Genomic DNA, 21098 nt, shown 5'->3' with positions numbered 1-21098 from the left:
TTATCAGTAGTGTATTCTGAATTTATTTCTTAATTTTAGTATTATTTGGGGAACATTTTAAAAATTCTACTTTCCCTATAATTTCTGTTCTATTTTACGATGACCAACAAGGATGGTATGTACAGTAGTTATTCCATTCTATTTGAATTTTACAAGCCAATATATGAGACTTTGTTACTAGAGCTTGTAACAGTGTACCAAATGATTTCCTAACCTGTTATTTGATATTTACCAAACTTAGTTATTTCTATTTCGTTAACTATAATTTTTATACTTACAATGTTAACTTTCTAAAAGAACATTTTAAAAAATAAATTGCCTTATCTCAAATCTGCTTAGACGTGTCTCAGAGAGGGGGGTGACACAGTTCAGTATTACAGTTCCAAGGTCTACACATAAACCCTGGCTCAAAAAAACTAGAGAGAGAAAGAAAGGAATAGAGAATGAAAGAGAGAAAGGAAGGAAGGAAGGAAGGAAGGAAGGGAGGGAGGGAGGGAGGGAGGGAGGGAGGGAGGGAGGAAGGAAGGAAGGAAGGAAGGAAGGAAGGAAGGAAGGAAGGAAGGAAGATAGAAAGAAAGGGCAAAAAGAGAAATTTCTCGACCAGGCGCTTCATACTTACAAGAGACGATATGTTTGCCGGACTGGAGAAGTCCTGAGACAAGGCATCAAGAAGGAGCTCATTACTCAAGGGCTGCAAAAAACAGAAAACATAACAACATCAATGCTGGCATACTTCCTCTTTGGTATTCACCATTATCACATCTGATAAGCTCACTAAATGGGAAAGCTATGCCTTTCCCAGATTAGCAATTGCAGGCCACAGAAGACAAACTCAGAGAAGCACATTGCTTACTGGAAGTTGTTCTGTGGACTCTTTTGACCGGAGTGGTTTTCCATCCTTATCCTATTCATAGTGAAAACATAACATTAATTATTTTACATGTTATCTCAAACATGGAACCTATACACTAGACAAGGAATGAACAGGCTAAACCTACTGTATATTTTAACACAGCTCATTCATTAAAGAATCATTATTGTAACAGAGAATATATCCACTGTAATTCAGTTCATATCCACAGCCAACTTATATGCATCAAACCTTCCTTGGCCATGGAGTCTAACAGCACAGTCAATGTGGCTTGTGACCCAGAAGAACAGAACTACACATACACACTCACACACACACACACACACACACACACACACACACACACATACACACACACGTGAACTACTAAGGCATTATGTTTCAGAGGTGTGTCAGCAAACGTCTTATTTATAAAGGAACACTGGGACCATAATACAAAGTCAGCTGAAGTTCCAACCCTCGGAGAGCTTGTGTTTGGGTGGAGCACTCAAATTTAGTACTTAGATATGCTAAGCTTCATATGTAGTTTGAAGTAGCACTTTTGAATAACAGAACAAAACCATAATAATAATAAATAATAACAATAATCTTTAGTAAAATACCTATAAATAAATGATAAATTCCTTTTATTTACATGTACAAAAATAAATGAGTGTGGACAAAGATTTCTCCTAGAAAAGTGATCACAATGTTTTGCTTTGTTTTCTGTATTACAAATGTGTTGTGTAATTGTTTATCTGATCTGCTGCTTTCTTATAGTTAACACAAGCCTCTTCCCGCCCTCTGAATTCACTTTTAAGTTTGGCCCTTTTTTAAAGGAGGAGTCTACTATTTCCAGACCATGTCTCACTTGAAAAGGCAGTAAAGATCACAAGTGAGGCAAGGGACCCTGGGAGCTCCTGTGCTATGCATTAAAATTGAAATCCACCTTCTACTACCTTATCATCTGGTGGCAGGAAGGGGAAATTTGAGTCTGACCTCAGAAAGCAGACCCTTTCTAATGTGAGCCGAGCTAATGAAAGACAACAGTATTTAAACAAGAAGTCAAGCCAGCAACCTGGAAATGTGACAAAGCAATGCGTAACTAACAATGTGTGAGCTAAGTTCAGAGGGCAAAACTAGCACTAAATAAAGGGCCCTGAAGTAGCACTACTAAGATTCAGTGAAGGCAGCTTCCTACAGAGTTAACTGCACATGGCCTGCTTCTATGGAACTAGGATCAGAGACAGATAGATTTGTGTCCTTGAAAATATCCAGAAGAATTAAAACAATGTACATAAAAGCTGCGAATAATAGAAACTCTATCACTTTTGGTTGCAGTATAAAATCCAGAAGTGTCCAGAATAAAAAACTTTAAGGAGAATTCAGTGTAAGATCTTGAGCTGCAAAATAAAGTAGTGCATGTAGATGGCTGAGAACTATGAATTCAGCTTCTCATGACTTCAATTAAAAGTACACTTGAACTTTCCTGTTAGAGGCATGGCGTGAAGATGACTATTTATTCAACTGCCTATGTGTCTTCTCTGTTTAAAATGCACAATGAAACTGATCATAATGGGGTCTCTCCGTTGGTTACTTGTTCTATACATCCTGTCTTTTCAGTATGAAGAGGAAAGGTCAACTTATCACTTTACTCATGTCTTCAACTTATATTTAAGGATTAAAACGTTTTCTGCAAAGGAAGTAATTGTACATGTTGGTTTTTGTTTGTCTGTTTATTCTGCAAATGGTTTCCCTATATTTGGGGTACTATAAGAAATCACATGTCTAAAGGGAAAATATTTGGTAGCCTAGATGCTAGTTTTCCTTCATATTAAAGGAAGAAAAGCCTACTTAATATATTTTATTCTCTATTGCTGTCACTGTTGGTTGCCTCTCAGAATTTGAAGGTAAGCCCCTGTTGCTGACACCACCACAACTTTGGACACAGGACTTGGATGAATTGGCCCGGAAGCCCCTCCCTGGGAACTAGCTTCTGCTGTATTGGAAGGTGCACTACCCAGATGTGAAGGGTGTGAACTACAGGGACTAGTATGACAAGATATTCCTAAAGGTAAAGTGGAGACACATATCTAGATGATTCATATCAGCTTTCTAGTTGGACTTAAGTCTTGACCCATAGGAAAGAATTTCTGACTGGTATCATAAACACAGCCGAGTATCCATGGCTGATGGATATCCATGGCTATTACTGCAAATCTCCCAAACCATTATTTCCTTTAAATGCATTCTCTGATTGGTTTTGATATTTTATTTTAATTACAACATGTCTCCCTTTCCTTTTCTCCCTTCAAACATTCCCATAAATCACTCCTCACTCTCCTTCAAATTTGTAGCCTTTTTCATCAATTATTATTGTGTGCATATCTATTTTTGTATATATATTCCAAAATATAACCTGTTAAGTTCATATGTTACTTGTATCGATCTTAACTGAGCTCTGAACAGTAATCCTTATCTCCACAGATAAGTGTACCTCTCATCCCTCATCAAAGAATCTCTGTTGCAGCGGATGGGGACTGTTATAAAAAGCTACAACCGACCAAAATGCAGGATCTCTGCTGCAAAGCTGCATCTTCTGTATATGACAGGGAAGCTGCACTCATGAAATCTCAACAATTTGGTTGCCTAAACAAGACTTGAACAATGACAATATCAGCTGACTTCCTAATGTGGAAGAGAGAAATTTCAAGGAGTCTCATCTCTAGATGAAGAATTATAGGGGCTAATTAATGCTGAGAGGTAGAAAGAATATTCTCCAGAGATGAGCTCAACAATTGCTTATCCAAACCAAGTGCTAAGCCCTAAAAACAAACATATAGACAAGCATCACTAAATGGACTCATTAGATTTATTTATATATTAACTTATATGTATGTGTGTGTATGTTTGCATATGTGACAATAATAAAACAAAAGAGGCTATGAATTTGAAGGAGAAGAGGAAAGAGAAGAATGGGTAAAGGCATAAATTCAGGATACACACACATACAAAGTTAAATATGAACAAATTTTAAAAGAATATGTTTTAGTTCCTTATCTGGTATTCTAACATAGTATTAGCAATAATACAACTTAGGGTCAGAACATAAAGAAATGGGAAGTTTATATTCCAGATCTGCTCTCAGCCCCCTTTTTATGTACATAACATTCAGTTAGGAAACAAAACGGGATAATATTCATCTGCTTACCTTGACCTCTTCTAGTCTATAGTCAGGAGGAATTGTTTCTTCTTTTTCGCCAAGTTTCTCAATGTCTTCTTCTTTAGCTTTCTCCTATAAACAAAAAGTAATTTTTAGGATTAGTATCTCCTCCTATACAACGCATTCCTCAGATCTTAAATTTGAGGTAATCTGTTGTTAGCTTTAAACATGCATTTGGCCATTGTTTAACATATCCTCAACAGCTTAAACTTAAACACTGTTTTCAGGTTAGCAGGTTGCTGGGCTAAGGGAAGGTAGGAAGGAGTACTAAGCACATGCTACTTTTCTTAGGAAAAAGAATGAATACAGGTAGACAAAGATGGGGATTCACAGACTTGGACACAGGTATGCTACCTAGCCACCAGAGTGGATCAACATTAGCACTTCTTAAGGTTTAGCTTACTAAAGAGGATATGTGCAGTATCAAAGAAAGACTGACCATGCTTTACAGACATATTTTTAAAAGCAAAGTTTTAACTTATTAGAAAGCAGAGAGGCATGGTTAATATGTCATTTTGTTGAAGCATTTGAGCTGCCATTACCTTAACTTTATCCACCACAGGTTTTTCATCTTCTGGATTTGTTTCCCTTTTCCCTAGGCTTCCAGCCAAGGTTTCCACAGCATCATCTGGCACCATGTCCTTCTGCATGGACACAGAGGGTAAACCTAAGTTGTTATTCATCCTTACCAATTTAGGTAGGCTCATGCTCATTTCAGGTCTCCGTAATCTTTAATAATGTGAACCATCAATATCATTAGAATGGAGGTTTTGAAACGTTAAGAATGTTAAAAAAAATAAAGTAAGTTTCTTATATTAAAAACTGTGTATGCAATTTATATACTAATACTAAAAACCTTAAAAGATCCAGCTGGAATTCTGATCCATGAAAAAAAGAAAATAAAGATAACCAAAGCTGACAGAAGGGAAAGAAGGCAGGATCTCTCACCAAGTTTGGCCAGGCCCTGGGGAGGAGGCACAAGTTTGTTCCCTGGCACTTTCACTAATCACATGACTAACAGTTGACTCAAGATCTTCCTGTTTGTGACTGACTGTCCTCAGTGCAGAATGGCAATGACCTACTTGATTCTTGATATTCAGAATGAAATGTGTTAACTCCATGATGCTATCAGCCAGATTTGGCTATGCCAACATTCCAACACATAAACAGGAAGCACAGATGAGGCATGTAAAGGGAAATGAAGAAATCAGGTATGGACCAAGTGAGAGAACAGGTTCTGGCTTTCCAAACGATGCATCATAAATGCTACTTAGTGATTATTAAAAATTATTTGAATGTCTCCTGGTTAGAACACTTTTCATAAATAGAAAACAATACACCACACTTAACCTGAATAAGCACCATTCATTAACGGTTTTTTTTAGTATTATTATTGTACAGTTCTCTAAACCATCTAAATGAACATATCCCAAGCACACCAAAAACTTTGCATTTTTGCCTCACTGGTTTCCATGGGATATGTTATTCTTATTCTCAGTGTGACTCTGCCTTTGTAAATTCCTACAAAAGAAGATTCCTTTATCTATGCTCCATCTGAAGTTCTCCATACGGAAAAGTCCAGACTGTGTCATAGCTTGAGGTCTGGCTCATACCTATACAAGCCTGGAGGATATCCAACAGGAGGACCGTATTTCCCATTCTCATCCCAGTTAAGGACCAGGATAACAGGTAAAGCCTGGCAGTCCTCACCTACACGTGACAGTGATCAGGAAAGACTTTGCAGTGTCCTCATCAACATCAAATGAGAAGACTAGCAGGAAATGCACACCAGGTAAGGAATCCCTGGGAAGCACGAATCTTTACTCCTACAGACAATAACGAGAAGATACTATGCAAGATCTGGAGTACATGTGTCCTGTAAGAGGAAGGCTACTCATTCAGGATTCAGATTTTGTAAGAGTGAAGCAGTGACCTCTGAGTCATCAGAGAATATAAATGAAACCCTTAGTAATCAAAATTAAACATGGACTTAGTCAAATATCACACTTCATTCAAAAATTAGAAGACAAGAAACAATAAAGGCCAGGCAGAGGGATGCTGTGATCTTTCCTCCAAAGGGGAAGGGGGGGGGCAGGATCCTTGTCATGATTTGAATGCAAAGCCAGAAAGAAATATGGCACCAGCCTTTCTGACAAACTTCAGAATGCACGGATTATTGGAGGACTATAGACTATTGGAGGTTCAGAAGAGAAAAGCAAAGCCGCAGGCAGCACCTGAATTAAAGTTAAATACAGATGAGGTTTCTGGCACAGCCCTGAAGCCCAAGGAACAATAAATAACAACTCTGCATGAGCTCTCGCTTCATGTTCTTGGCATAATATTAGGGCGACACACAGTAGAGAGTGGGGAGAGAAAGAACAAAGCTTGCTCAAGATCCTTTCAATGCTAAGGGCATCACTCACCTTTGAGGCTGTTTTGGGTGGTGCCACCAGAATACTGCACATGGAGGCCTGAGGCACAGTCTCAGACACAGTAGGGGATGTGTCCTTTGATTTCTGGGAAAAGAAGCAAGCACTCTGAATAACTTTAGAACTACCTGACTAATAAAACCGAATAATGGTGGCACAATTACATACTACAAGATGTAAGTTGTAAACATGATTCTTTTGAATGCTTATTTAGCAATATGCATGCCAAGACATGTTAAAAAAAAAACCTCTTCAGTTACTGTAATAGCAACTGGCAGATTCAGTTTCACATGTGTGAAAGGAGAACATTGAAATACACACAACATCTCAAGGACTGATCTGAGAGCATACAGCCCTTACAAATCTGTGCATGAATGTAAGGAATGATACTGAATAGGAGTTTCAGAGTGGTCCCTGGACCTGTAGCTTCAGCGGTACTGGAGATCTTTTGAGGAATATATATTCTTAGACTCTCACCACAATGCAGTGAGGAATTCTAGAGGCAAGGTCCCAGTAATTTTCAAATGCTTTTAATTCAGACATTTTAGCAAAGCACCCTGGAGAAAGAGCCATGCCAAAGTATACTCTCATCATCCTTAAGACTGTACATTGATAGATGTTAGGGTGGAGAAGCACCAGTACAGCTCACATCCTACTTAAACAATTGCTTTAACAGGGGAAGCGCGTGCGCGCGCGCGCGCACACACACACACACACACACACACACACACACACACACACAAACAAAAAACCAACTAAGAACTCCTGCCGTGAGAATTCGTTTTAGTAAGGGGTGTAGTGATCAAGGGAAGGAAAGCACCAATAACAAAAGGTCATTTTTGCAGAGTCTTCCCATTGAGTAAAACAGTGATCCAGTATGCCCGGTGGAAGGGAAGACATGGTGGCAAACATATACTAGGGGTATGAACAGAATCAGTTCATAGGGAGTGCGAGGTTCAGGTTTGGAGCAGAGGAATGATGTAACTAGAAACATCCTTCAGGAAGGGTGACTTTGGTGGATATAAAGATGGGAAGAACTGAGAGGTGTGGCAATTTTATTTAAACCAGCTCACTAGAAACAATCAAAAGGAGAGCTCAAATAGAAGCATTTCCCTGAAGGAATGATTGCAGGGTTTAAACTTTAGGAATACTAGGGTGAGGAGGGCAACAGAAAATACATCAAGACAAAAACAAAATGTAAGCATCATGTACAAAACGTGGCCCATGGGCTTTTAAGATCAGCTCCTCTATATAATAAGAACTTTGGCTTCACATATTTTCAGAGTAAGAATGGACATTAAAACCCCTTAAGACATTACAAGAAGCATACTTCTGTTTTCTCGGCTGGTACAGATGGTTTGTCCTGATATGTGGATCGGCCGAAATCTTCTGAAAGCTGCCCTATCAGCTCTGCTTCACTCAGCTGCTATAACAAGAAAGGCTGTGTCAGGAAGACGCTGTGCTCTGTAAAAGCATAGCACAGTATTCCCCCCCTCCCTTGGTTGATATAGTTTAGCTGCACTGCATTATCTAAAAACAAAAGTTAGCTTGATAAAGGGTATTCTTCATTTATAGATGTAAGAAAAGCAAGGTACACAAGAATAGAATACTCGCCACTGTGAAAGCACAAAGGTTTTCCTACCTATCTGACAGGTCGGCTCTAGGAACCACACAGAAGTTCATGGAGAGGGGCAGACTTTCAATCTAGGTAATCACTTTGGGATGATTTTATATTTACAAATACTTTTCAATAAAGTTTTAATTATTAAAAAGGTAGAGTAAGTGACTTTTCAAAGTAACAAAAGGAATTGCTGTAAACCTTATTCAAATAAGATATCCTGTTTTAAATAAGAATTGCAGTTTTAAAAGTGACTATTCATAATTTTTTAGTCCTTAACGACTTCCTTTAGAAATAAAGCAGAGTAAACACCATTCATGTACTCATTTCCTATAACCTAGGAAAGGGAAGGGAGGAGTAGTTGGAGAGGATTGAAAACAGCTTCTGTCAGGAAAGCTTAAGAGCAAAGCCAGTCAATGCAGGGATTCTATGAAAATACTCTAGAGAGAAAAGGAAGACAGAGTAGAAAGAGAGGAAGTGGAGGAGTGTGCTTTTCTACAAAAAACTCATGAGCTCACAGCGGCTGAAGTTCAGTTACCTGTATAAAACTGAGCTCACCAGCATTCCATCCCAGATGAAAGAGCAGGTCAGGAAGCCACTGAACTCTTTAAGGAGCTACTGGTAGTTAACACCTGGTCTACCAGGCATCAGAACACAGGAGGCTATTTTTCTCTAGTGGCATATCTACTGAGAGACTATCCATGCTCTAATGAATAATCCCACACTTGGGCTCATGCAAGCAATGTTAACTCTACCCTATGGCTCATTAAAAATGAAACGGAGAAGAAAAGAAAATGGAGAAAAAAGAAAAGCACTTGGAGCAGTGTTAAGCATATAGCAGGTGATTAAAAATGCTGATTGGTGTCATCATGACTGGAAACTATGTATATTTAAGGCAGTATAAAACTGTTAGAGTATTTCACACAGTTACTAAATACAATTCTAAATTAAATGCTAAAATAGTATATTAACTCTTAATGATTGGTAATGCTGCTTAATGAGAAACCATCATTAAAATATATGTAAAAGAGCAGAGGCCTCAGCCTTGAGTTACCACCAGAATTTGCCTCAGTATTAGGTTGTGTGTGATATGTGATCTTTTAAAAAGGTCCTAATTAACTCTATAGATTTCTGTTATCTGTAAGTGTTAGAGAAATCTTATTTTCCAACCTTAGACTTTTCTTCAGGCTCTGGCAATAGTGGTTTTCCATCTTTATCCTGAAAATAAAATGAGAAATTTATTGGAGATAAAATGGAAAATTTGCTTTCATGTCCCCTATTATGTTAGTTTGAGGCAAACCCAGGATGTAAGATGTAAGCTTATTTTTTTTATTATTATACTTGAGTGAATTAGTTTTAGATTTAATTTCTGTAAGTACCAACACAGGTTCAAAAGCCCAAACACTTCTAAGGATGCTATCATTTGTTTTTCATTACAAGTTATGAAAGATTTATTGTTTGCTAAGGCAAAAAGATAAAAAAAAAACAAAATTAAAAACAAAGAAACAAAAAAGACTTTTACAAAAATAGTACAATTGTGTCAATGGGTTGGTTTTGAGTATTTACTGTGTGTATGGGAGAGCAGGGTTAGTTTGTTTCATATCCCACAGGTCCCAGGGCTCAAACTTAAGTAGTCAATCTTTGTGACAAGCATGTCTACCCACTAAGTCATATGGCTACCCCTTCCTTAATAGATTAAAGAAAAACCTTACTTTTAAGGAGCTGGGTATGTAGGATCAAGATTGTGATTCCAGCAGTTGGAAGCTAGAGGGGACCAGGAGCTCAAGGACAGTCTCAACTACCTACCCAGTGAGTTCAGTGAATATGGAGGGGGGAGGTATCAGGAGCTCAAGGACAGCCTCCACTACCTACTGAGTGAGTTCAGTGAGTTGAGGGGGGGGGGTCAGGAGCTCAAGGACAGTCTCCACTACCTACCAGTGAGTTCAGTGAGTTGAGGGGGGGGATCAGGAGCTCAAGGACAGTCTCCACTACTTACCGAGGGAGTTCGGGGCTAGTCAAGGCTCCTTCGAAAGCCTGCCTCAATTCTCCAAACCAGGATGGGAATAAAAATCATTTTTGTATTTTAAACACTGTTTAGGTCTTGAACACGAAATTTCACAATTTAGAAAATGTTTTCTCCTCCTTCCAAACAGTGAAATAGGTTAGACCTTTAATGACTGCTTTAGAAGTCCTGTTCTGTGGAAAGCTTACCACAGCTGGCTTTAACCGGTACTCAGAGGGGACTGTGTCCTCATCCTCACCGCATTTCTCCTTCCTTTCTTCTTTTGTTTTTGCCTGATGAAAATGAAGAGGAGAAAAGCAGCAATTAGTTGATATAATTAATAGAAACTGATGTCACCTACTTCGTGTGCTACAGAATAACTCAGAATTGGGCTGAAGTATTTGGAATGCTCCCTAAACCACAAAGTGCAAGTCTGTAGAGAGAGAAGGTATTAAGATAGACTCCCTGCTTGGTTCAAGATTTAGGAAGTCATGGCACCCTTGAGAGTGTTGCCTCTCTGGCTAATAATCCTTCCTTAGCTCATTAACTTTGAAGGGTCACCAAAGTAAATAAACGTTCCTTGGAGGACAGTAAGCACAGGGCAGAAGTTAGCTACAATTATTTTAATAGCTCCATATATGCCCAACAGGGCAGTTAGCTAAGGAGAGAGAAAAGTACATATCCAGTTCTCTCATCCAGTTCAGCACTGAGGGAAGCAGACAGTCATAAATGTGGCTTCTTCGTGGAGAACTGGCTTTACTGATTTATAAAGGACTTACTCCACAAGATCAGTGAACCAGGAGCAAACAGACATCAGAAATAACTACTATTTCTCCTCTATAGCATCTGTAATGGAATCTTCAGGTGAGTCCTGTAACATCCCATGTATAAGGATTTGTGTCTATTTCAAGGCAAGGGTTTATAACTCAGAACCTAAGGTAGCCAGCACAATAACTTCAGCAAATTCTGAGCCAACCCACTGCTCCCATCTTCACCTCAACCTCAGACTGGACTGGCTAATTTTTTGATTAAGTCTTAAAAATTTTCAAGCAATTTTAATCAGCCAGGCACTTTTTGTTCTGGGATTATAATAGTATGTTGTTTAGAATGGAAAGTTTTTTGCTTATTTTCGAACTTCAGATTTTACTCTGTTATTGTCAGTGGGAGTTCTGATATGCAAAAATACTGCCCAACTCAGGGAGGTGTGCGTGTCTAGTCCCTAAGGAGACTCCATGAATATCAAGGGTCATCTAAACAGGAAGATTGTCTCTATACTTCCAGGCTATGAGCAGATATACACACAGATGGATCTCTTTTTTCACCTCTTTTTTGCTCCTTATGTTTTTAAAATAGCTACACCATACAAGACACCAAAGGAACAGAAATTAGAACAAAAGGAAGTCTACCATACTGCAAACATGCTGGACCAGGTACACATACCTAAAAATCAGGTGGCTTAAAAGTTATCACTGTAGGCAAAACAAAGTTTATGTGTTATAAGTGGGATTGGGTCTGTTCTCTGAAGACTTCCATTGTTTGTACAGGTGCTGCCTAATGTGGAAGGTGCTGGGGTCCCTTGGACTCCGATAAGAAGCAGCAAGGACTGTTGTGAGGCTTATCAAAACACAAGGCTATTCATTATGAATGATCACCCCCAGACTCCACTAATTAGCTCAAGAATTTAGAGGATTGGAAGAGCTTCTTATGAAATAGTTGTCGTTGAGGACTAGGAGAAAGCTCACCTGACATAAATGGAAAGTTATTTTATTAGTGTTTTGGTACTCACTAGCTTTTAGGACAGTGAACACACTCCTATACATAATCTGGAGAGCAACGACATTACCCATGGTGCTGCATGAGTTCCTTTTATATCACTGTTTTCCAATTATTCATCTGGGTTAGTTGGACTATCCTGGTTCTCCTATTAGGTTTACACATTTTCGCTCCCCATATATATGGAGGAAACTGTGTGTGTGTGTGTGTGTGTGTGTGTGTGTCTGTAGTCTTATTAAATTATTCTAATTATTTATATAAAGCCTTGACAAAAGTGAAATCCATAGCCCCCAGGTGATAGATTCATGGCATAGAACCTCCTGGTCACACCCAGGCTCCACCAAGACCACCATCCTTAGAGACAGCAGGCTCTGAGTAATGTGCACCTCACGGTATCTGGACCCATGTTCCCTTTCTTCTGAGCAAATCACATGGTCCTGAAGGGCAGGGATTGTTTCTCCGTCTCCCTTGTGTTCAGCATCATGAAGCTTCTCATGCCACACTGCAGCAGGGGAGCCCTCCCAAAAAGTAGAAGACAGAATCTGGCCCATAATAGACCTGGGCCAATTCAGACTAAGGCAGAGTTCCCGGGAGTCAGGGAGACTGTCTTTCCCTGACAACTCAGAACAGGAAGTGACAGCAGAGTCAGGGGCATTGTGACACTGCTACTTGCCAGCTTCCTTTCCCTGAACTGACAGGGTAGTGCTCCTAAAGCCTTTGGATGTCTCGCTCCAGGATTCCTGCTTTGTGAGACACAGGAGGTTTACTTCTGTCCTTTTCCTGAAATCACAACTTAATCATTACTTCTACCTGCTATAGGCTTGGATGGGATTGCTAAGGGCTGGTAGGCTATGAGACAAATGTGCTGCAAGTGTTTGTGAGCTCCAGTAAACAAGCAGTTGTGATTGCTGCTCAGTTTGTTTTAACCTGAGACGATTTGTCAACCTTCTTCCCCATAGCTACACAGGAGAAGGTTCATCACACTCTTCCATGATAACCTCCTTCCATAAGCACTCTTCTGAAAACACAAACTCACAATACCAAGCAAAAACAAATTTCACAGATTCTCACCTCAGCACTACTGTTATCTTGTTGCTTCCTTAGTTTTGAGAAAGCAGATTAGTGTTTCTTTCTTCTTCTCCCTGCACCCCATTCCTCCTTCTTTCCTGACAGGATCTCACATGTTCATAATCCTCCTGCCTCGGCCTCCTAAGTTCTGGGATCACAGATGTATGCCAACATACTGAACAAAAAGGTTTTGCATTCTTGAAGTGCTGGATTCCAACCCAGGTCCTTGCACAGGCCAAGTCAGTACCTGACCACTGAGCCACACGCTCACTTTTCAAGCATTAGTGTTTTACATAAACACTTAAACATCTGCCGTGGTTTCTCACTGTCTGGAAATAAATACCTACATTTACCAGATTCTAAAAGTGAGATAATGAAGAGTTGCTCATTTTCAATTCTAACAATGTAAAAGAATTCTCGTCCTGTGCCAGTGTTCAGCTTCATATATGAATTACAGGTCAGTACCTCTTTGACTTGGTCGTCTTGGCTAATGTGGCACTCAGGGTCTGGCTGCCGGGTGCCCAGTGACTCTGACAGGGCCTGCAGGGCTTCATCACTCATGACACCCTGTTAAAAGGGAAAAAGGTCAGTGCATAAAAACAAAGCAGAAAATTCTTCAGTTTTAGAGTTTAGAGAATCCATATAATCATTTACTTGTTAAATATACATTTTAAATACAGAAGGTGAATTGGAAAATTACTAGATAGGAAGCATTATTTGAAAATTACAAGAGGAAGAAAAAGGACTTACCGATGAATGAAAGCTTGGCCTAAGACACCAGACCTGTTTCTATAGCACAGCTAGAGGGTACACTCAAGACTTATTTTGCAAGTAAGATATATGATTATAATAAAAATGATATTACAAAAGACCCTTATCAAAATAAAAGCTGCAAGCAAGTAGACTTGCACAATCCTGTTTTTCTTTCTTTTTTTTTTTAAAAAATGTGTTTGAAATGTCTTCTGAAAGCTCAGCCCTTCAGCAAAACAGCTGAGTTCAAGTAACTGAGAAAGCTGAAGTGGCCTCTGAAGACAATGTCAGGGTTCTGAGAACTCCCACGACCAGGGCGTGGTGCTCCCCACAGCTCTCCCAGGCATTGAGATAAAAATAAACTATTCCCTCCAGCAGGGCCAAAGCAGAGGCAGCCCTGATAGAAATGGCCCTTAGCATTATCAGCACCCCTCACACAGGGCACACATGCCCACATCCAGCCTGGAGTTGAAGGATCAACCCTGAAGACAGAGTTAGGTTTCAGCTTGTTGCTGAGGCAGCAGAAACAGCTTTGCTGACATCCCTAAAATGACCCACAAAGCTCCCTTGAGGAACTCAAGTCTAAGATTCCATGTTTCAAGAGTTGTGTCTGTCTTTGTGTTACAACATGAGATGGTCTTGTATGACAATAGTAAAGGTTATGCTCTAAAATTATTCATAATTAAGCAAAATCAAGCAAATAACTGTTGTCATCTGGGCTCTGGCTATTTAAGGAAGAGCGTACCTCTTCCACCTTCCTTTTCTTCTCCTGGGGAGGCACAGCACTTCTGGTCACTCCAGCCGACTGAGCTTTAGAAACCTCACCTGTAGATTTCTGAAAAAGAAAATACAACAGATATTTATAGGTGATGGAAGTTCAATTGTTATAAACAGAACTAAAATACTATTTTTACACCCAAGACACTTTCTAGCAGAGGCTTCCTTAACAGAGCTAAAAACAATACCTCTTCCTTAGCTTGCTTTTCAGTCGGAGAACTACAGGTGAAGTCAGCAGACAAGGCGTCTATAGCATCATCAGGTCCCATGGGTTTCTAGAGAAAAGAGCACAGAATAACTCCTAATTGCCAAACTAGAGATTAGGACTCTTGCAAAGAAACATTTTTTTTTGCATTCCCTAGATACCAAGTGAGAAACATTAACAAAATTACTCAGTAGGAAGCCATGTTTGGAAGGGAGTGGGTGGCTTCTCCTTTTCCCTCCTTCTAACCGAGTTACATGTGGTTATATGTGCTCGTCATACTAATAATTATCAGTATTTACTATATCCTTTTATCTTCTTGACCCCATCACTCGACCTCCATACATATACATGGCCAAGGAACAGGGAAACAGCCCCATGCCCACCTTTTTTTCTAGAAATAGAAAAGAAACATTATCTGATTAAGAGATGGGTGTGGTAATCATCTTCAGATACAGAATTGTTCCGGCTTTTTCATTGTGTTTGTCTGATCCTGGAGATTGAACCCAGAGTTTTGGGCACACTAAACAAGTACTCTGCCACTGAGCTATATCCCCAGATAACATTTTACTTTTGATTTTGTGACAGAATATAATTTACCCAGGCTGTCCATGAACTCAGCCTCCTGAATAACTGGGATTACAGAACGGCATCACCAAACCCAGTTTGGGACTGGTAGTTCTATACCCTCAAAGGAAGATACACCGCATTGATACAGATCTGAGAATACATGAACACAAACTCACAGGGGAGTCTGAAGGAGGTCCTGTGATGCCTTCTTTTTTCTGAAACAAAAATGAAAGAAAGTGAGAAGTCAAAATTAATTCTTCTGATTGACAAAATGTATTCTCAGTCTATTATGAACTTAACTGTGTAATTTCCCACAGATACGCTGAAGTTCCAAAGAACCTCAGAATGGTATCTTATGGGACATAGGATCTCTAAATAAGAAATTCGGTAAAGCTAGGTCATTAGTGGGGATCCTTATCAAGTGAAACTAATGTCCTTATGAAAAGAGCAAACTGAGGCCCAGAGCAACCAGAGGGAAGGCAATGTGAAAGGACTCAGGGAGAAGATAGCCATCAACAAGCCTAGCAAACAGGCCTGGAAGAAGCTGCCTTTCAAGAGTCCTTGGAAGAAGCCAGCTATCCCAGATCCTAACTGTGACTTCCAGACTCTGGAAACAGCAGATGACACATTTTTCTTGCTTAAGCTATCCAGTTTGTAATACATCGTCAGGAATGTTCTAAAAGGTTAGCACACTTTTTATTAACCACTGTATATGCCCCATTCAACTTTCTAAACTTTGATATTAATAGAAAATTATCTTCCAAGAAAGAAATAAAAGAAGAAAACTTACAGCCAGAAGTTCCCTGTACTCTGGAGGAATAGTTCCTTCTCTTATACCCAGTGGCTCCAGGTAGGTAGAATCCATTGGATCCTAGAATTAAGTCACACATTAAGATTTACTATGCCATTAGTATGCTGACAGTGACATATAAAATGGAAGGATACGCCAGTACTAATGTTTTTGTAACTATTGAGATGAAAATAAATCATTAAGAGCTAAAACTGAACTTGCCCCAAAAGTTCTCACGGTTTGCTAACAATTATTTAATTAGTCTTAGAGACAGCACCTTGCACTTTAAGTCCATCATTTCCACCATTTTCTCTGTGTTTTTTTATCCTACATAAACTCTAGAAGTAAAACTTTGTGACTTTTTAAAATATTTTCATCTCATCTATGGTTTATTTCTTATACCATGATAAATGTAATTTTATCAATTTTTAGACATTTAAGTGGATCATATTTTAAAATATTGTTCTGCATGTGGGATTATTCATAAATATTATACACCATAACTTTGAATGTTTTCTAATGCTATATAAATAATATAATTTTGTTGGTCTGGTTTATTCAAAATTATGGCTTTGTATTATATCCATGTTGATGCATAAGGATGCCATTTTCCCTTTAGGAAGCACTGAGTAGCTTCCTATATTCTGTTAACTATATTGTTTCCAAATGTTCTGCCAGATAAGCTTCTTGCAGAACACACTGGCAAAGCTCCTAGGCTCTCCCTGGAAGGGACCTATGACTGAAAGGGACACTTATTTTTAGTATCTAGTGCCTTAATTGAGTTGTCTGACTTTCAAACTTTTGGAAGTCTGGTCATACAAATGGCACCACACCATGCTTTAAGTCATTTTCCTAATTCCCTGGTGAATGTTATTTGCTCATTGTCCAAACAATTTCTTAATTTTCTACTGAGTTGTCTTTTCCTCTGGTTTTCTATTTATTATAAATTGTAGAAACAAATATTTAATGGTATCTATTGAAAATGTTTTCATCTAATTAACAACATTTTTAATATCAGGAAATAAAATTATATTACTTTTTGAAAAGTAAGAATAGATTAACTCAGATTATAAGGATATAAAACTCAAAATAAATTCAAGTCCACTACATCAAATCTAAAGGACAGAAAAGAAGACTTTCTGACCTAGTCAGTGAGAGTTCTAGCACCATCAGATATTTTCTGAACCAATGAAATTGTGTAGCTGTCACAAGGCAGACTGTTTCCACGCTGACCACTAACTTTTGGTTTCTATTATCAATGTTGATACCATCCTGCTTCTACATATTCAACAGAATATGATATGTCCTCCTATGCTTAACAGTCACAGCTTCATGTGCTTGCCTATTCATTGAAGATGAATTCTTACTGGCTTCCAATTACATACCAAAACTTCTGGTCCAGTGTACCATGAATCATCTTTGCTAGTTTCTTCAGGTTCCCCTAAAGTGTCTATCAGGTCATCTAAAGCATCCATGTCTGACTGGAAATGAAATATAAAGAATGTAAATGTTATTTGGTAGATATATTGCCCTTGATTTTTAACTACAAAAATTTATCAAGTACTGTAACTTTTCCAAAATTAGTTAAAATTCAGCCCATTTTTATTATGTAGATACAGAGTCCAGATTCTGAGTTGGAAAGATAAAAGGCTACATTGAGGTAAGAATCACCATTTCAAAATGTACCAAGTCATTAATTACAGCAACAAATTTATTAGTTCACAATGGCTATCAAGTCAAGATACTGACAGTTAAAATCGAAAAAGAAAAACAAATGCAAGAATTAGCCACTTGGTACTTGTTGCTTTTCATTCCCCCACTCCCACGTTTCATAGTACATAATCCGTAGACAGCATGTCTTCCAAATAGAAGCTATTTTTAAAAATGAATTCTCCGGTGTTTTTCCATTTCTTTATGAGCGTTGTTGTTGCTCACTTGCTTGCCCAAAGATAGCTCTGAAGAGAAATCATTTGAGATCAATGGTAAAATATATATGAACTGTCAGTTTAGTTAGAAACAGGAACTCAGCATATTAATGAGAGGAATCTACCACCTTGCTTTGTAGTTATGAATAACTCAGTATGGACAGGCACCTTAAATGGAAAAACCCTCACTACAGACTAAAATTGTCACTGAAGATGACCACATCCCCACGATGGTTTTAGAACTCATCATTATTGATATAAGTAATAGAAATTAGGGTCTACTAACTTTGGACTATTTTTCCTTTTTAAGTTACTGTTGGTATTTCTTGGAGAGGGGATAGACTTCAAAGAAGTACCTTATATTCTTTACCAATACGGAATACTTAGAGAGGTAATACTTAACTCTCAAGATGTCCCTACTCTATAACCAAGTGACGGGCAAAGAAAAGTTTTAATCAGTTATGATGTTGCTAAAGAACACATTTTAAAAATAGAAACTAGCCGGGCAGTGGTGGCGCATGCCTTTAATCCCAGCACTCGAGGCAGAGACTGGCATCAAGGCCAGCCTGGTCTACAAGAGCTAGTTCCAGGACAGGAACCAAAAGCTATGGAGAAACCCTGTCTCGAAAAATCAAAAAAAAAAAAAAATAGAAACTATTAATAAGCTCAGTGTATTGGAACTAGAGTTTCAAACAGGCTTTTATCATGAAACGGTATAAACAGTGTGAAGGCCTCACTTTCAAATTGGTCATAATTTCTTTAAACTCAAAGTCATTAAATTTTTGCTTTAAAATCACAAGCCATCAGACTGAGACAAGCAGCAGAGGACAGACGTCGGATGATGAACTGTGATGTCCATACCTTGTCAGAGGGCTTGTTTACTTTGGACTCCACTGGTGAAGCTGGCGTCAATGATTTCTTTTCTTTCTTCTAGTGGGAATTTAGAAGGACTTTAAAAACTTTCATATACCTTTATGAAACAACTTTATGACACATTTGAGATGAATTATTCAAATGTAATAGCTTAGATCATGTACTATTCCCCTGATCTGCTCTGGAGAGCAATTTGCATGTTTCAGAACTAACTATAAATGTGAAGCCTATTTAGTGATGTTAAAGAGAGCATTATGTATCTGATTTGTGATAAAAGGCTTTCCTTATAGAAAGGCAATTAAAATATTGTCTGGTACATGAAAGAGATAGAGATGGAAGAGAAGGAAGAAAGGGAGGGAAAGGAAGCAGAGGGGTATAGGAAGGAAAAGACTGAGAGAGGAAAAAGAAGGAAGATAAAGGAGATGAGGCAACTTTCCCTGGGTTGCAGAGCAAGGAACAAAGCCATGATCTGCATCAGGACTGCCTGGCCTTTATTCACCATACTTGTCCTGGGACTTTCAACCCTCCAAGTTCTTTCTGAAATTGCTCCTTGTAGCCACTGTTCCCTGGGTCTTCACATCCACACATCAAGACCACTGTGTTGCTTGCCTTGGTATATCCTTGTTCTTTCCTTGATTTCCCTCATCATTAATTACCATAGTTCCTCTCAAAGACAGCTAGTAACTTTCCTACCTGTAGCTTCCTGCCTCTATTCAGACATGATTTCTGAAGATGTCAGCTCACATCCCTCAACCTACCATAGCAAAGCAACATTCTGATTCTGCTGCTGGGTTTGTGCCCTTGTCTTGTCACCTTGGGTTTTTTGCTTGTTTCCAATGGCACACACTCTGTATGTTCCTGATTTGTGATGATGATCTATCTCAAATCTTCTAGGGCCAGGGACTAAACTTTTGGCAGGATTTATATTGATGAGGCTTCATTCATTTAGGACCACACAGGGTCATGTATCATTTGAAAGCATCAAATTTGCGAAGCAGATCCCAGACTGCCTGCATTTGTACACCAGCAGTGACATGCATGGCTGCTTGAAACTTTGCAGTCACTTGCACTGTCCCTTTGTTTCACAGTGATGATGTGAGGACAGTGATGTTACTTAACTAGGAAGTGTGAGGATTGTGTGGACAGTACTTGACAAGCACAATGTAAATACTTGCAAACAACTAAAGACTAAACAAGCAACTGCTATGACTTTGGTGGTGAAAACCATGTTATGTACAAGCCGTGATCTGGGATCTGAGCCAACTTTGGGGAGTCACTTACCACTTTGTGTAGAGACATTCATACACCTTCCTTTTCCTTCCGTCAGCTCAATCTCTTCCTTTTTCTCTCTTCATTCTCTCCCTTCCCTCCTCTCTCTCTGTCCTCCCTTCTTCTGTGCACCAAACAATAGTTTGCTACAATCCTCCCTTAGGCCTGTCATATACTTCAGTCCAGTGTAGCCCAAACTAGGCACTCTTTCCTCCACATGAAGTCTACGAGCTTGTGGGCCTTTCAGGGGTAACCAGAGGATCTGGGACAGCACTGCAAGGCCTCCACTACACTCCTAAGAAGGCACGTGCTCACAGTTGACCCTGGGTGTGGACCACACAGTGAGAACTTCCAAAAGCTTTGTGTTGTGGCTTCTGTCTTGCCTTACTTCGGTGTAATCAGTGTACTCAGGCCAGATTCTGAAGTCCCAGAACACTGTATTTTACTTTACCTCTGCCCTTGTCGGCTAACTCCCTCTAAAACCTGAAGACCGCCTCTGCAATAACTTTGATTAGCTCCCAGTTTTTTCTTCTATTCTAGCTCTAAGCCGCACTACATAATGACTCACAGCACCTTTGAAACAGCCCCCAAGCAACCTTTACCCCCCTGTCACTACCAACATGCTCCACAGCATTCTCTTGAGCAGCCTTAACCTGTCTTTCTGGTCTTACTGCCGCCTCTGGACTCTGCCTTCTGACACTGGAATGTGCTTGTGCCCAGAACTCATCTGACAATTGCCAATAACCTGAAGCCTTTGTGAACCTGGAATCCCGGCTGTCCTTCCATGCCTACCTCAAAGGTCTCTGCTCTCTCAAAGTGCGGTGGATTCCCCATGTCAGATGAAACCTACCCTTTCCTCATAAAATATCTCTCTTTAGGAGCCTTTCTTATTCTGCCTTGAGTTAAAGTTCCTCTACTTCAACACTAGATGGGCTAACTTGTAGCTAGGACATTCTTTTTGTTTGTTTGTTTGTTTGTT

General features: G+C 39.2%; 1 protein-coding gene across 8 annotated transcripts in view; it reads right to left on the bottom strand.

Moving 5' to 3' along the window:
- The window catches only part of Cast (calpastatin), a 99071-nt gene that overhangs the window by 18073 nt on the left and 59900 nt on the right, over positions 1-21098 (bottom strand). For 5 of the 8 annotated variants that reach the window (XM_050122153.1, XM_050122159.1, XM_050122157.1 and 2 more), the window contains 15 exons: positions 18839-18907; positions 17438-17533; positions 16053-16133; positions 15439-15477; positions 14679-14765; positions 14459-14548; positions 13429-13530; positions 10332-10415; positions 9291-9338; positions 7833-7928; positions 6497-6589; positions 4616-4717; positions 4062-4145; positions 854-904; positions 620-691 (listed from right to left, as the gene is read on the bottom strand). In XM_050122153.1, the coding sequence (XP_049978110.1) occupies positions 620-691; positions 854-904; positions 4062-4145; positions 4616-4717; positions 6497-6589; positions 7833-7928; positions 9291-9338; positions 10332-10415; positions 13429-13530; positions 14459-14548; positions 14679-14765; positions 15439-15477; positions 16053-16133; positions 17438-17533; positions 18839-18907 (1194 nt within the window). The remainder of the gene's footprint in view (positions 1-619; positions 692-853; positions 905-4061; positions 4146-4615; positions 4718-6496; positions 6590-7832; positions 7929-9290; positions 9339-10331; positions 10416-13428; positions 13531-14458; positions 14549-14678; positions 14766-15438; positions 15478-16052; positions 16134-17437; positions 17534-18838; positions 18908-21098) is intronic. The other 3 variants (XM_050122156.1, XM_050122154.1, XM_050122158.1) reach the window with 3 other exon arrangements.

This window comes from Alexandromys fortis, unplaced genomic scaffold, assembly GCF_014885135.2.
Source record: "Alexandromys fortis isolate MF-2015 unplaced genomic scaffold, M_Fortis_MF-2015_v1.1 scaffold_163, whole genome shotgun sequence".
NCBI lineage: Eukaryota > Metazoa > Chordata > Mammalia > Rodentia > Cricetidae > Alexandromys > Alexandromys fortis.
The sequence above is the reverse complement of the archived record's forward strand: the minus strand, read 5'-3'. Positions and strand labels throughout refer to the sequence as shown.